The 16,177-nt window shown below is 53.7% G+C and overlaps 2 protein-coding genes across 2 annotated transcripts; one reads left to right on the top strand and one right to left on the bottom strand.

Moving 5' to 3' along the window:
* The first annotated feature begins 307 nt into the window (after positions 1-307).
* Positions 308-5,931, top strand: SYNGR4 (synaptogyrin 4). The gene is made up of 4 exons (XM_073322159.1): positions 308-447; positions 2,452-2,689; positions 3,696-3,832; positions 5,440-5,931. The coding sequence occupies exons 1-4, from the start codon at positions 352-354 to the stop codon at positions 5,671-5,673; spliced, it is 705 nt and encodes a 234-aa protein (XP_073178260.1). The 5' UTR covers positions 308-351; the 3' UTR covers positions 5,674-5,931.
* A 1,283-nt stretch (positions 5,932-7,214) lies between these two features.
* KDELR1 (KDEL endoplasmic reticulum protein retention receptor 1) lies at positions 7,215-11,768 on the bottom strand. The gene is made up of 5 exons (XM_073322181.1): positions 11,506-11,768; positions 10,382-10,482; positions 9,632-9,790; positions 9,197-9,449; positions 7,215-8,249 (listed from the first exon to the last, which is right to left on the bottom strand). The coding sequence occupies exons 1-5, from the start codon at positions 11,594-11,596 to the stop codon at positions 8,215-8,217; spliced, it is 639 nt and encodes a 212-aa protein (XP_073178282.1). The 5' UTR covers positions 11,597-11,768; the 3' UTR covers positions 7,215-8,214.
* Between the last annotated feature and the right edge of the window lie 4,409 nt (positions 11,769-16,177).

Raw genomic sequence — 16,177 nt, 5'->3', positions numbered from 1 at the left:
TAGAGGGTAAAGTGAATGTCATACAAGTACTCTGGAATGCCTCCTGCCAAATCCCCTGCAGCCAGGCAGGGTTAGCCAGAAGTAGGAGAGGGGAGAGCCAGGCTTACATGAATTCCGTGGCAGTAAATTAGGGGCATCCCACTGAAAATACGATGTGGGAGCATTATTAGGGTTCAGCTGTTGGCCCTTTTTCCTGTGTGACTGAGGGAACTAAAGATCACCCAGCAATGGAAACACTAGACACCTCTCCTTGCTGTCCATCACCATTTCTAATCTCTTGTCTGTTTCCTTGCCTCCCTCTAGCACCCTGGAGATCCATCTTCACCCCAAGGCAGGTGAGAAGACAGCAGGATGAGGAGGGTGAGCTCGAGTCTGCAGGAGCTCTCAGAGAACAACGTGGTCCAGTTCCTGAGGCAACCTCAAACCATTGCTAGGATCCTAGCTGGGGTGAGAGAAACCAAGAGAAAAAGCCCACCTCCAAGCCCTGGGGTTGGAGATTTAGTCTCACAACCAACACTGGCTTAAACCTTGACAAAATGTGCCCTAATAATTAATTATGAACATGTATATGATAGTAGTAGTCAAAAGGCCCCAAGGAGGATTTGGTCCCATTGTGCTTGGTGCTGTAAAAACTCAGATAAAGAGTCCTAGAGAACTTGCAAACTGAAGTCCTCCATTCCCAGGGCAGATGGATGGACACAACACACCCCTACCTACATCCCCCCCTCATGGTGTTTCCAATTCTGTGTGAAACCAGAGCATTTGAAAATATAAAACACCCCAAAGTACTAAACGTTTTCAAACCTCAGAGTTCACTCAAGCTTTGGGCAAGACACCCAATCTCTTCATATTTCAACCAAGCCAAGCCAGGCCAGCCCATCTGTCTACGTAAAAGGGGTGGTCCTACTGGACTGGATCTCAGGTGTCCTGGGTTCTATTCCTACCTCTGCCACTGGCCTACTGGGTGACCCTGTCCCCCACTCCATGCCTCAGTTTCCCCATCTGTGAAATGGAGATAATAATACTGACTTCCTTTGCAAAGTGCTTTGATATTGGTTGATGAAAAGTACTAGCTAGGAGCTGCTTATCACTTTCTTTCACTGTTCATTGGCTAGCAATTGATTCCTCCAATCACATTAATTTTTGCTTGGTGCCTGGGATGCAAGTATTCTGACAAGTGCTCAGGTCCTGCAATCATTATTATCAGTGTTCATTATATCACAATATAATGAACACTCAAGGTCCCAGAACACATTATAAGCTTTTTGGAGTAGGGACTGCTTTAAACAGACAGGCAGGACTATAGCCCCCATTTCAGAGTGTGACACAGGTATGAGGACACATAGAGCCTAGACTTGAACTCAGATCTCCTGAGTCATAGTCTGTTTCCCTAACCCCAAGAGCATCCTCTCATGAGAGCAAAGCCTCTTCTTTTTTGCTACAGCAGAGTGGGAGGCCAGAGTTCAGGCACCCCCAACAACTCCTGAGCTACAAACAGAAACGGTGTCCAAGGATTTCTCTGCCCAAGCTGATAAATAATATTTTATCAGAGCCCAGTGCTGCGAGGCGCTGAGCAACCTCAGCAACTGTTGAAGTATATTGGAGGCATGGAATCATAGAAATGCAGGTCTGAAAGGGACCTCGAGAGGTCACCTAGTCCAGCCCCCTGCACTGAGGCAGGACCAAGTAAACCTAGACCATCCCTGACAGGTGTTTGTCCAATCTAGATTATTATGATGGACCCTTCTGGCTTTATAGTCTATGAGTCTATAATCTGTTCTTAAAAACCTGTAATGACGGGGATCCCACAGCCTCCTTTGGAAACCAATTCCACAGCTTAACTTCCCTTAGAGTTAGAACATTTTTCCTAATATCTAACCTAAATCTCCCTTGCTGCAGATTAAGCCGATTACTTCTTTCCTACCTTCAGTAGACACAGAGAACAACTGATCACAGCCCTCTTTATAACAGCCATTAACGTATTTACAGGCTGTTCTCAAGTTCCCCCTCAGGCTTCTTTTCTCTAGATTAAACATGCCTAGTTTTTTAACCTTTCCTCCTAGGTCAGGTTTCCTAAATCTTTGATCATTTTTGTTCCTCTTTATTATTTTTATTGTGGTGGTGCCCAGGAGTCCCAGTCACAGACCAGGACCCCTCTGGCACTAGGTGCTGTACAAACACAGGACAAACAGACAATGCTTGCTCCAGAGTGCTTGACTGCTCACCACTTCATTTTATTGATCGTGTATGTTACAGAATCATACAGTTCGGGATTGGGGACTCATTGTGCTGGGTTCTGAACAAATAGAGACAGTCCCTGCCTCAAAGATCTTACAATCTAAAAGAGGAGCTGGCGGGACAATCATATTACCCACAAGTTGCCCCAGCCCTACACAATCCCAGCAGTGTCTGTCTACATGTGGTTAACTCTTTCCCTTTTTGCCACGCCAGCTCTTCTCGCTGATCATATTTGCCTCCCTGGTGACCGACGGCTACCAGAACTTGACAGCTTCATCCCAGCTGCGCTGCGTGCTGAATGACAATGGGGTGGCCTGCAGCTATGCCATCACAGCTGGGGTCCTGGCCTTCCTGCAGTCCTTCCTCTTCCTGGCCTTTGACGCTTACCACAACATTATCATTAGCCACAAGGTCAAATCTGTCATCCTGAGTCTGGACCTGACTTTCTCCAGTAAGTGATTACTCCCCCAGATCCAAATGTCCCTCCATGGGGTTGGTCACCAACAGCTCAGCATAGCACAGCAGCAAGCCCCTCTTCACTCACGCACTTTCAACCCTTTCCACTTTGGCCAGAGCCAAAGGGCTAAAAATCTTGGCATCGAGACATCTTGGCTGCTGTCTCATTTCCCAGCTGGACTGGATCAGACCCATTGGTCTGTCTTCACCCTCTGCCAGTACCACATCAGATCAACTGTCTATTAAGCATGGTATCCTCTCCGCAGACATTTTCAATCAGAAAAGTAGCCCGTTTAAGGCAAATACCCCTGCCACCATGTCTGAGCAGAGGTGCGGTATACCTGGCTCACCTGATCAGGCTAACAATCCGTCTAGTCTGCTGCATCTGCCCACAGTCTGCCTGCTGCACTGGATCACACCAATAGTCCCTAGCTAGTTCTTTTCATCAGTAGACCTCAAAGCGCTTTACAAAGGGAGGTAAATATCATCATCTACATTTTACAGATGGGGAAACTGGGGCAGTGAAGTGATTTACCCATAGCTGAAGCAGGAATTGAACCCAGGTCTCCTGAATCCCACTGCAGGGGAGTCCAGTGATCCATCTAGCCTGGTATTCTGTCTCCTTCTAATGTCTAAGAAGAAGGCAAAACACCTCTTTAATACACCCACCAATTTTCCAGTGACGTTCATCAGAGATAAAAATTCCCCCCGGTCCCTCAGGCAGCTTATCCCCTGGAACAGTAGATGTCATTGAGTTTCCCATTGATTTGGTTAGTACAATAACCACCGAGGAGCACTTTATTATATTTTTCAGCTGCTTTATTCTTTGAAATGCAGCCCCTTTATCTCAGTCATGTGTGGAGGTTTGCCTCAGATAAATGGGAAGGGGAACACTCACCCTGAGCTTTTGCATGAACCTTTGACAGCTCCATTCCTACCTCACCGCAACTCCCCAACACACCTGTTTGCATTGCCCATAATCTCGCTCCCTGTCTTTCCAGTCATCTGGTCGTGCATATGGTTCATTGGCTTCTGTTTCCTGGCAAATCAATGGAACAGGTCTGCTCACCACTACCTGCTGGGAAGTAGCTCAGCCCGCGCCAGCATTGCCTTTGCTTTCTTCTCCATCCCCTGCTGGGTAAGAAATTCTGACTTCTCTTTCTTGACTCCAGTCCTTTCCAGAGTGAATACACCCCGTTGATCCAGCAATCATAGCAAAGCCCCTGCTGTGCTGCCTTGTAAAAGGAATGTTTCACTACTGGGCAGGAAGGAAAGGAGATTTCCCCTCTTAACTGAGACAGAATTGGCTCTTTCTGGGAAACAGCACTAACTTAAGAATGAAAGTGGGGTGCTACTATGATCCCTGTCTATTTCTTTCCTCCAGCATTAGGGGGCTCCTCCTTCTCATCACTTAACATGGGTATAGCACTTTACATTTCCAATGCAATTAACCCTTTTAACAGACTCTGGAGGTAAGCAGGTATATGGGGAAACTGAGGCACAGAGCCAGCTGTGGTAAGAAGCCAAGTGTGCCTGGCTCCTTTGCTGGCAGCACCCATGTTTACTCCACTAGTCCACACAGGTCTTACCCACAGCTGTGACTTCCCATCCTGATGACAGGAATCCTTGGCTTATTTCATACCAAGACACCACCCCCTTCATATTTTGCCAGTCCACCCTTCTTCACGCCTGCACTGAGAGGTGCCAAAAAGAAAGCCTGATGCCTTTGTCTTTAAGGGGAGCAGCATCTGCTGAGCACCTCTTGGGATCAAGCCCTTAACAGACCATCTGCAAATGGTTTCAGAGTAACAGCCGTGTTAGTCTGTATTCGCAAAAAGAAAAGGAGTACTTGTGGCACCTTAGAGACTAACCAATTTATTAGAGCATAAGCTTTCGTGAGCTACAGCTCACTTCATGGGTGACTCATACTTTCCTCAACAGGCTGCTGACCTAGTCACTTGCTGTCAGGAGGGGCCTTCTTACAAGGTCTGTTACGGACCTTCCCTGTCTCACTCACTCACGTGCAGGCACCAAATGAACTGAGTGATTCAGGATTCAGCTAGTATTCCAGATTGGGAAGTGGGGGATTCTGATGCCAGAAGGGGGAGCCTTCCTCAGGAAGGGCTGAACTGACCAGTTTACAAACTGAGGGCCAGATCCTCAGCTGGAGTAAATCAGTTGTCACTTCAGTGAAGTCAAGAGAGATATATGGATTTACACCATCTGGGGAACTATCCCTGGAAGTAATTCTGAGGGCCTGTCTTCACTGCAAAATTAATCTGAGTTTTGCCCCTAACTTGAGTCCCATACACACAACAGCCCTTGAGTGTGGGGTGGTGCTCCTGGCCCGAGAGGGGGCATAGGCTAAAACTGTAGGAAGCACAGCTCATCAGCTGCTAACACAACCTTTTTCCAGCGTAGAGGCAGGCTAGCTCTCCTCCAGTGCTGCTAATCCTTCCCCCAGTCCCTCCCTTGTGCCCAAAAAGGACAGACACGTTCTCCTGTAATTCCCTGGGAAAGAATAGAGAGCAGCTCAGTTTACTGCAGTGCTCAGAACCGCCAGATGTGCCCCCCAAGGTCCGAGCACCACACATGCACCAATGCGGACACAGCCGGTAGTTGAGTTGTAATTTGAGTGTAGCTAACCTGAGTTAGCTCTGCAGTGAGGCCATTCCCTAAGAGTAAATGGAGATGCTCGGACTAAGAATGACGTGTGTGACAGGTCTCCACATCTCTGCCTTGCAGGTGTACCTGGGCTACCAAGCCCTGAGGGGCCTGTGGGCTGAGCCCCTCATTCCCTACAAACAGTCCTTGGACGAAGGCGCTGTGGCCCTGAACACACTCTCTTCTGTCACCACCACCTCCATCCCCAGGAGCATGGAGTATCATAGCCCCACCAAAGGCAGCAGCGGTAGCTCCGCCGCCCCCTTTCCACAGACTCCCAAGGGAAACCAGCTCACTTTCCTGAATGACAATTAGAGATCTATTTTTTCACCCTGCAGTAAATAAAGAGAGGCTTTTGCTTTCTCAACCAGAACCTGAGTGGCTTAATTCAAATCATAAGGCAAAAGGGAAGGAGACTTGAGACACAGAGAAACAATGTTGAGATGAAAGTCAACAACCACAGGTGTCAAACTCATTGGATGCAAAGGGACAAATTCCACATATAGTTAAGACCCTAAACATAGGGCTCCATTCCCCCGCCACCCTGCTGATGCCAACTGCAAGTTCACAAAGATCGAGGGTAGAATGTGTCTAAATTAGTTACTGTTCTTTGTCACATTTGGTGACAATAAAGTGAGAAAGATATACCCAACTCCTTAGAGGTCTGTGGTATTTTTGCGCTCTTCCTTCTCCCATCCTCCTTTCTCTCCCTCCTCCTTATCTTTGTGGCTCTGCTGTTCTTCCTGCTGCATTTCCTTCCCTGCACCAGCTGCTTCTGCTAAAAGGACCAGCAGCAACACAGTTACATTGACAACCATGCAGCATTTGAATCAACACGTCAACAAGATGCAGGAGCAAGGACTTCAGGCATCTCCAAGCTGTTGTTTCAGGCTGCTTGCAGACTCAAGCAGGCAGCGCTGCTTTGGTTCAACGTCAGTTCCCAGGGGAAGGTTTTCTTCACAACCAGGAGGGCTTGAACCTTACTTTTAAAAAAATGGGTAAAGCAGAGATTCTGCATCATCTGAATGTGGCACATGGGCTGTAAGTTTATTTGAAACCCCTGGAACAGGACTTACTTTGAGCTGAGCAGAAATAAGTGATTCCCAAAGAACTCAGAATTACCGCTGGGCAGAAAATGGTTTCTATTGCCACAGACAATTTCCACTTTTTGGCAGGAAAAAATAAATCAAAACTTGAAATCTTTCAGTTCAAATATGCTGCTGCGGTGTCTCATTGAATTTGTAGTTTAGTTGCCATTCTGCTCCATAAGACAGGCTCCCTGGTTGGATTCCATCTCCCATGGTGCATGACCGTCTCCCCTCTCACTGAAGGGAGCTGGTGCATCATGGGAAATGAAACTCAGCTGGGAAGCCCAGGCCATGGAGGAGACTGGAAATATTGAGGCACCCAAACTACAATTCCCCTGAGGCACTGCAGCAGCATATCCATAAGAACTGCCATAGTGGGTCAGACCAATGGTCCATCTAGCCCAGTATCTTGTCTCTGACATTGGCCAGTATCAGAGCTTCAGGGTGAACTTACAGCACAGGACAATTTTGGAGAGATGCAGGCCTGTCTTCTCATCCCACGTTCTGGAAGTCAGAGCTTTCAGGTCACCTGAAACATAATGTTGCATCCCTGATCATCTTGGCTAAAAGCCAGTGATGGACCTATCCTCCATGAACTTATAAAATTATTTTTTGAAACCAGTTATACCTTTGGCCATCACAACATCCCATGGTAATGAGTTCTACAGGTTAACTGGGTGTTGTGTGAAAAATCAAATCAAAATATTTCGGGTTTGGGGCATTTGTTTTTGGATGAAACAATTCAGAAGTTACCTGTGGAAAAAACAGACCCTTTTTCAACAAAAATTCCTTTAATCAAACCCCCACTTTTCCATGAAAAAAAAAAAAATGTTCCAATGAAAAACATTCAATGGCACACACAGCAACACCATGTTTAGGACAGGAAGTGATGGGGAGCCCTGTATCCAATCGAAACTGCCAGAGGAACAGAGGGGAGACAAAGAGGTGACCACACACAGGACAGGAAAACAAAGCAGGTTTCTCTTTTATTTTTATTTTTTTTCCAAAAAAAGGCACTAAGTTGATTTAAAAAAAAAAAGAAAAGATTTTTTCCTTTTGTTTATTTAAAGCGAACAAGAAATTAACCATCAATTATGTACAAAACAAGGAGATTTACAGAGTTTAGTGTGTTGCACCCTCTTTGCCAATAAAAAAAAGGAATAAACTGAGAGATTCCCACCTTGAAATGAAAAAAAAAAAATGGATTTTTATCAAAAGGAACCAGAGGTTATTTCAATCCCTGCGGTGTGAAATAACACCCCCACCCTATGCCTTAAAAACAGCACCCCAAAAAACCTGGCCTCCATCCGAGCAAGGCATTGGCGAAACCACGCCGCAGGCACCAAAGACCTCAGCGAGCTTGTCTGGCTACACAACCGGGGAATCAGCTAAGAGGGAAGAGAGGAGCCCATTTAAAATGTCCCCGGCTGTTTATAAAAATAAGGGAAGAGGGAGAAAAAGATGAGAAGGGGCAGGGAAAATGGGGTTGGGTGTTTTCAAAAGGCAAAAAACTATAAACAGTCAAACCCAGAGATCCGTCTCGACCAGAAAAGGCCTGTCGGCTGTTTCCTCCCAAATCCCCACGGTCTCTTGCTCGAGTGGCTAACAGGTCCAGGTGACAGTAAATACAGGGGAGCTCAGCTCGACTTGTGGCTGGTTCGGTTGGTCAAAAAACAAAAAAAGAGTCAGAAACAGTACGTGTCTGTCATCTGCTTGTGAACAGGCTTCCTCCTAGGGAGCGACGGAAGGCAGCGGGAGCAGGATGCCACTATGCTGGCAAACTCAGCTTCTTCCCCTTTAGAACTGTGGGAGGAAGGATTTCAGCATTTCTTACGCCTTTGGTCTCAAGGCATTTTACACCTTCACTCACCACTGAGAGAGGCAGCCCTTTCTAGGGTGGGATGTGATAGCTGTTCCCAAGGGACTTGCTGACCCAGAGGGGAAATGCAGCCACCTCTGGGGTGGGGGCATGCAGCTATTTAGCAGACACAGCCACACTAGAAAAGTATGACAAGCGAGAACAGAGACCAAATGCCAAGCCCTGAATTTTAGGCACTCAAACAAGGGCTGATTCGCAGAGGGGCTGAACACACTCAGCTCCCATTGACTCTGGAGCACCTGGTCTCACTGACAAAATCCTGCCTCTTCCCCGGGGTGGATTTTGATGCCTAACTTTAGGCAGCAGAATTCGACAGGGTTGGCTGGCGCGGTGGGCTGGCATAGCAGGGGCGACAGGGCCATGGGATAAAATCGCCACTGTGCAGGGATTTGCCCGTCCAACTCCCCCAGTAAAGCCCCACAGAGCCTTTAATGACCACACCGGGTCTGTGTTGCACAGATCCCCCCCTGAATTACCAGTGTTAGCCCTAGAAGCACAGGTTCTAGGTTCGGCCCCAGCACCCCACACATGCCAATCCTGGGAGGTGGGTGAGCACAGCTCTGTTTCCAGAAGTGCTAAGTGGGGTATAGCGAGGGGAAGCGACTTGTTTTCTCCCCAGACCACACAGCGTATCAGTGACAGAGCCAAAATAGAAACCAGAACTCCTCACTTCCAGCCACCCCCCTGTAACCACTAGACCCCACTCCCCTCCAAGTGGAAGGACAGAACCCAGCAGTTCTGGCTCTCAGCCCCCCTGCTCAAACCCATGATACCCCACTACCCTCACAAAGCCGGGGAGAGACCAAAGAGTCCTGCTCCCAGCCCCCCACCTCTGACCACTAGCTCCCTGTCCCTAATCTCCGGCACACACCTTTTGTGATGTAGAGGTAGAAGAAGTCGCAGTAGAGGATGGTCTGCACTAGCCCAGCCACGATGGCGATCAGGTCAAAAAAGCCCTCCTGCTGGTAGCGCCAGATCCAGTTGAAGAGGTAGAGGGTGCGGTAGATGCCCAGGGCGAAGAGATAGTGGCTGGTGATGGTCTCCGCCTCGCCCGTCTTGCTCACCATGAACAGCTGCGGCAGGATGGCCACCGACTCCAGGTAGATGGAGAACGTCCAGAGGATCTTAGGACCCGCGCGGCAACGGGGAAAGAACCAGTTAGAACTCATGCCGGAGTCCACGGGATCCCCCCGCACCAGGCTCTAGGCGGGGAGTCACCCTCCCTTCCTGCCCACCCCCAGAGTAACCAAACCCCGCCTGACCAGCCTGGCGGTGCCCCCGCCGGGAGGCAGGGGGCCACCATTACCTCCAGCGGGGTGAAGTCATGGTTCACCAGGAAGGCCAGCACAGCCGTGGGCACCACAAGGAACTCCACCCGGAAGGTGTCGTGATTCCCGTCGTATGTGGCCTTGAACTTGCTGTAGATCAGCCACACCGTGGCGTAGGAGCAGGCGATGTACACAACCTGGAGACAAGAGGCAGCGCTGGGTGGGAGCCCAATCTTCCCCTGCTGGCTATCACGGGCGGCGGAGGAGCAGCCGCGGAGAGGAGCCTGTGATAGGCACTGCACAAACCCAGCACAACCAGGTAGCCCCCGCCCCAAGGTGCAATGACATGGGTTGTATGCCTCTAGTGCGGACAGGGACCCTTCACCCAGACGTGGCCCTCTGGGGTGGGCGCTGGTTATATGGGGTCGCTTCGCCTGGCACTGGGACGTAGCCCCTTTGGGCTGGGGCGTGTGGACTGGCTATATGGGGACTCCACACCCAGCGCTGAGACGCAGCTGTGGGGGGTGGTTATACAGGGACCCCCTCACTGAGACATGGCCCGTCTATGGTGGGCACAGGGGCTGGTTTTATGGGGACCCCTCACCCAGCACGGAGACTGGGGTGACAAAGAGCCAAGCATCGAACTGAAACCCAGGGGAAGGCGGGCGGGAGCTGATGAGGGGTGTGGGAGGCAATCGGGGGGCGGGAGGGGGAGGTTCAGAGAGGGCCTGGGGGCAGATGACAGCAGGGGGGCTGGGGAGCCCCCAGGCACGGTGATCAGGCATTACCTTCATGGAGGTGTTGTAGAAGGAGATGAAGTTGGTGATCAGGTCCAGGTAGCGGGTGGTGAACACAACAGCGAAGAGAATCTGGCTCTTCCCAGAGATCCCTGCGGGGGGGGGGGGGGGAAGAGGAAGGAGAGACAGGACATGAAGTGGGGGCCAGGGGGCTGTGGGTCAGGAGTTGGGGCACCTGCAGAGCTGGGGGGTGGGGGGAGAGCCCAGGGCTGGGCTAGCAGGGGGGCGGCATGTCGGGAGTGAGGAGCACCAGCCGTTCCAGGCCTGCTCTATCCAGGGCCTTTCCCATCTGCCCTGCGCGTGGATCGCTCTGCAGCGCAGGGGAAGCTGCTGACTCCAGCCCGGGGCTGCCCCACACAGACCAGGCCTCTGGCTTCACCCCATCACAGCCCCCTGCAGTGCGTGTGTGTTGGGGCGAGGGGTGCCTGGGGGGGGTCCCAACAGAGGGGGGGCAGGAGGGTAATTTGTGGGATCTCTGACCCCCCCCCAGCTTCCATATCATCACCTTCCTCCCCTTCCCCACAAATCACCCTCCCTCCCAAAGCTATTGGGGGTGGAATGACCCAATCACTGGGGCTTTAACTACCACCTTTCCCCAGCCCCCCAACACCCCCCAGAGGAGGGGACATAACCCCTCAAACTTCCCCCAAAGGCAGCTCTTCAAGTGGGGAACCCCATTTCCTCCGGTCCCCCAAGTCCTCCGCCCTCCAAAACCCCATGCCATTCAAAAAGGAGCCCCCCAAAACCGAGCCGAGGCTAGTCCCACCCCGCCTCAAAAATACACAAGTAGGAGGGTGCACTGAACCCCGCAAATCAAAGGGCCCATCCCCACTTCATGAGGGGTGTCCGCTTCCCAATATGAAGTTTAATTATCCCCAAATCTCTCCCGCAATTAGTTCTCTAAAAGCCCAGTCACGGAGGGGTGCGCTGGGGGGTCATGCACCCCAATAATTTCCCTTTGTTACATGGGAGGCGGAGAACCACCCTGCTCCGGGCGAGAGGCTGGGCTGAGCCAGCTAGGACCCCTCCAAAGAGAGCCCGGGACAGTTTCCCAGGGGAGACCCGGAGGGGCAGTTTGGGGGCGCAGAGGAGGGATAAAGGGGGGCCCTCCTTACCCGCACAGGACCTCGTCTTCCAGATCTTCATCAGCAGGATGATAATAGCCAGGAGGTGGGAAATGTCCCCCAGGAATCGGAAGATGTTCATGGTGGGGGGTGAGGAGGTTTTTGGGGCGCTGGCTGGCGAGATGGGGGGAGGGGCGCCCCTTACCGTCTGGGAAGGGCCCGGCTGGAGTGTGTGTGGGGCTGAGGAAACAAGGCCCGAGCAGGTCGAGGAAGGAGGAGCAAAAAAAATCCCCTCCCCCCGCGGGGCTGGGCTGAGAGATGACAACGTGTCCAGCCCCTCCCGGAGCCAGGGAGAGAACCCAGGAGTCCTACCTCCCTCGCCCCCTCTGTTCTAACCACTAGACCGCTCCCCTCCTGGAGCTGGGAGGAGAACCCAGGAGTGCCAGCCCCCACCCACCTGCTTCAGGAAACCAAGCTGAATGATTTGAATGCCGCCCCACTGCTCCCCAAATTTGCTGTAATCCAAGTTACCCCTGTCTTTGCAACAATCCTCCCCCTGCCGGCCCCATAGAGGAGATCCAGAATAAATAGGTCTTTGGGGACGTCCTCCCCCTCCTCTGCTTTCACCTCAGGGACACCCCTCATGCCTGCCCCCCAAATCTCAACCCAGCCAAATACACAGTGATGTCACCTTGACAATCACCGCTGGCCCTGATGCCCTAGGACAGCTCTAGGGGGAGCGCTGTGCTGCGGGGCGTGAGGCAGCGTCTCAGCAGGGGGCGCTGGGCTGCGGGGAGCGGGGCGGGGAGCTCAGCAGGGGGCGCTGTGCTGCGGGGCGTGAGGCAGGGGCTCAGCAGGGGGCGCTGTTCCCATCGTCTATGCTGGCCTCAATGCCCTAAGGCGACGCTAGGAGGCGCTGAGCCTTTGGAGTTGCCACATTTCTGATAAGATGAGCACGTGGGAGTCAGGAGGGCTGGGTTCTATCCCAGCTCTGGGAGGGGAGAGGATTCTAATGGTTATAGGTGGGTGGGGTACGGGGCGGGGGACTGGGAGCCAGGACTCCTGGGTTCTCTCTCTGGCTCTGGGAGGAGAGTGGGGGCTGGTGGTTAGAGCAAAGAGGGCTGTGAATTAGCTCTGTGGTTCTCCCATCCTTTGGCGGGGGGCAGGGTATAACACCTCCCTCTCTCCCCCAGGTTGCCCCAAGAGAATGGGCTCATGCTGTATGAGCATCTAGCCCCCACCCCCAAATAACCCCACAGGTACAGCCCAGCAGGGCTTTGCCCAACCCCTGGGACAGGAGGGTTGGGCCCAGAGAACATAGCCTGGGGGGAAGGCATTTTGCATCTGTCGGGGGGGGGCATAGCTAATGGTGGTGGGGTGATTTGGGGGTCCCCACAGGCTCCAGCTTCATTGGATGTCCAGCACACAGGCTGGTGCCACCCACAGCCCTCCACGCTGTGCCTTGCAGGACAGCTGCGCCACGGGCAGAAGCCGGGTGGAGGAGTGCGAGTTGCTAGGTCACCATGCCCTGCTTACAGCTGATGCAGGGAGCGGCTGGGAGGGATGTGCCAGCCAGTGCCTGCCAGGGCTGGGTAGAGGTGGTGGCGAAATTATGCTAAACCCCTGCTCTACCCACTAGACCCCACTCCCCTTCCAGCCCCTCTGCTCTAACTGTCCACATGCCCTTTCCAGGGACCCTTTGCCCAGCGCTGAGATGTGGCCTCTCTGGGGTGGGGCATGGGGTCTGTTTATACAGAGACCACTTACCCAGGGCTGAGATGCGGCCCCTCTGAGATGGGGTGCAGGGGCTGGTTATATAAGGACGCCTCACCCAGGGCTAAGATGTGACCCCTCTGGGGTGGGGCATGGGGACTGGTTATATGGAGAGGCTGGTTATACGGGGACCCCTTACCCAGGGCTGAGATGCAGCCCCTCTGGGGTGGGGCACCGGGGCTGTGTAACAGCCACACCTAATGTTTAGGGCAGGAAGAGAAAGAGAATCCTTCATCAGATGCAGGTTCCAGCGGGGGATTTAGGGAGGGCTACGCTGAGTCCTTCGGGATGTGGCATGGTCCGGGCACCGGGGTCCGCCGAGGGAAAAAGGTCCTGTGGCCCCATCCACGATTCTCAGTTCATGTAGCTGAGCCCCTTCTGGCCAGCAGGGGGCAGCGCCAGCTCAAGAACCGGCCTAGCCAGCCTTGGTGTGCTACCCAGCCAGCTGGCCCTGAGCCCTGGGCAAACTCCAGCCACTGGTGTGTGCAGACACAGAGGGGTCGCTTCTGCCCCATTACATGGGGATGGAACCCCGGCATCCTGCCTCCCAACCCCAGCATGCGCTGGGGCAGGCAGAGCCAGGCAGCAGAATATAGACAGGCCACGGGCCAGGTTTTCCCAGCTCTAGCCACTAAACCCCACTCCCCTCCCAGAGCCAGGGATAGAACCCAGGCGTCCTGGCTCCCAGCCCCCCTGCTCTAAGCACTAGGCCCCATCTCCTCCCAGAGCCAGGGATAGAACCCAGGCGTCCTGGCTCCCAGCACTCTCCTCATAAGCCTCGTCCGTCCCCATGGGCTGCCTGGCACCTGCGGGCCCTGGAGGCAGCACCCTGGGCTGGGGGAGGGGGCAGCGAGAGAGGGGAGGGGCGCAGCTGTTCATTGCCTCTGACTAGAAAAGTGGGGAGGCAGCTGGTGCTGGGGGGGAGCTGGTGTGGGCGGGTGCTATTCCCCTCACGCTGCCAGGGTCGAGCAGCTGGCGCTCCGCACCAGTCATGCTGCCCTGTTTGCTAATGACGGTGGTTAATTGCTTTCCGATCCACATGAGGGGAATGGTAAGCAGGACAGCAAGCTTGCTGGCGGGTGGGAGGGAACCAGGACTCCTGGGATCTCTCCCTGGCTCTGAGAGGGGAGTGGAAGCTAGTGGTTAGAGCAGTGGGAGCTGGGAGCCAGGATTCCTGGGGGCTTGTGAGAGGAAATTCATTGAGGTTTCTAAAAGGCCTCTGGTAGGCACTTAGAAAAGGCTAAAGATAGATTAATAACGCCTTCCAGTTACAGCTTTTATAAAATACAGCTGCCTCTGGGGTGGGGTACTGGGGCTATTTATACAGGGACCTCTCTCCCGGCGCTGGAACGTGGCCACCTCTGGGATGGGGCGCGGGGGCTGGGTATCCGGGGCTCCTTGCCCAGCGCTGAAAAGTGGCCCTGCTGGGGTGGAGTGCAGGGGCCGGTTATACGGGGACCCCTCACCTGGCACTGAGATGCAGCCTCTCTGGGGTGGGGCATGGGGGGGGGGTGCTGTGTAACAGCTCGCAGGAACATCTGGGGCAGGAGATGAAGTTTCCCGTTGAAATGTCAGGGGAATTATGGGATTGGTGCAGGACACCTGGTTTCACAGCACCACGGTTGGAGGGAAAAAGCCAAGGGACGGGAGATGAGCCTGGCACTGCCAGGCCTGGGCAAGCAGGGAGGGGCACTGGCAGAGCTGCATGTGGGCTGAGTTCTCCTCCCCCACCGTTCCTGGCACCTAATGAAGGGGATTTAGGGAGATGATTAAGGGGGCCATGGAACAGCAGGAATGTCAGGGGCCCACAGTGGCTCAGCACCAGCTCCAGGCTGGGTCAGATCAGCCCCCACCTGCCCCTGGAGCATTCCAGCTGCCCTAGGCCCTTTCCCACTCAATCTCCTTCACCCTGGCCCTCCCAGAGCCAGGAAGAGAACCCAGGCGTCCGGGTTCCCAGCCTCCCCTACTCTAACCACTAGACCCCACTCCCCTACCAGAGTGGGGCGGGGACTGATTGGCTGTCTTCTCACACCCAGCTGGCGCTCTGCCGTTACATTTTCTATCGGCCGTGACTATTTTTTCCTCCTTTCTTCCTCCTTCCCCTTGTTCTCTGCAGAGAGCCCGAGCGTCACGAATGGGGGACGGGGCCTTTGTTCCTGTGAGCCGCCTTGCTCCCCGCTGCTCCAAACCAGCCCCAGTCGCAATCTGCCACGGCTTCCATCGTTGTGCCTGCTCCAGCAGGGCGTGGGGACTGCACCGGACAGCACCGAAAGAGAAGACAGCTGGACTGAGGTGCTAGGGGGGTGCTGGGCGCTCTCCTCTGCCAGTCATTGCAGACCCCGGTGCTCCAGGGCAGGGCAGGGCAGGGAGGGTGCTCTGTAGGGGGCGTTCTTCTACCCGGGAGTGCTGCGGGGCAGGTATCTCCCCCAGCTTGGTGAATCTTTTTGTCAACACCTATCCCATAGTGATCCCTGGGTTCTGGGGTGAAACCTGGCGCAAATTTACCCCTCTCTGGGCCTGTGAGCTTCTGAGCCTCCCAGTACCACCAAGCCCCCCATAGCACAGCCCCCCCTTTTGGTTCAGGGCTCTTTGGCAGCCAGGGGAGCACCCCCCCCCCTTTTCAGCCAGCAGCCTCTAGGTACAGCCCTGACTGCAAGGGGAAGATATCCCAGCCACACAGCCCTTAGACTCTAGAGGTCACTCGCCCCTTTACCAACCACTTCCCAGCTGGTCTCTCCTCCACCCTCCCAACTTCCTGGGCCCTGCTTAGCTTGCAGAGACCAGCTGGTATCACAACTCGGGGTGCGTATGGGGGCAAATTGGTGGCTGGCTTCTGGGAGGAGTGGGGGAGGGAGGGGAGTGTGGCATTGTGTATCCCTCACACCCCCCCCTCTGAGACATACATCCCTTGCACACCCTCCTCTGCAACACACACACACACACCTCTACT

This window comes from Lepidochelys kempii, chromosome 23 (genome assembly GCF_965140265.1).
Source record: "Lepidochelys kempii isolate rLepKem1 chromosome 23, rLepKem1.hap2, whole genome shotgun sequence".
NCBI classification, from domain to species: domain Eukaryota; kingdom Metazoa; phylum Chordata; order Testudines; family Cheloniidae; genus Lepidochelys; species Lepidochelys kempii.
Note: the sequence above shows the minus strand (reverse complement) of the source record. Positions and strands in the feature narration are given on the sequence as shown.

Coding starts and splice junctions, on each gene's coding strand:
- SYNGR4 (XM_073322159.1), top strand. CDS start 352: ATGAGGAGGGTGAGCTCGAGTCTGCAGGAGCTCTCAGAGAACAACGTG. Junction 448..2,451: donor TTGCTAGGATCCTAGCTGGG/GTGAGAGAAACC, acceptor TTGCCACGCCAG/CTCTTCTCGCTGATCATATT. Junction 2,690..3,695: donor TCTGGACCTGACTTTCTCCA/GTAAGTGATTAC, acceptor CTGTCTTTCCAG/TCATCTGGTCGTGCATATGG.
- KDELR1 (XM_073322181.1), bottom strand. CDS start 11,596: ATGAACATCTTCCGATTCCTGGGGGACATTTCCCACCTCCTGGCTATT. Junction 9,450..9,631: donor ATGACTTCACCCCGCTGGAG/GTAATGGTGGCC, acceptor GCGGGTCCTAAG/ATCCTCTGGACGTTCTCCAT. Junction 8,250..9,196: donor CTACCTCTACATCACAAAAG/GTGTGTGCCGGA, acceptor TTCCTCCCACAG/TTCTAAAGGGGAAGAAGCTG.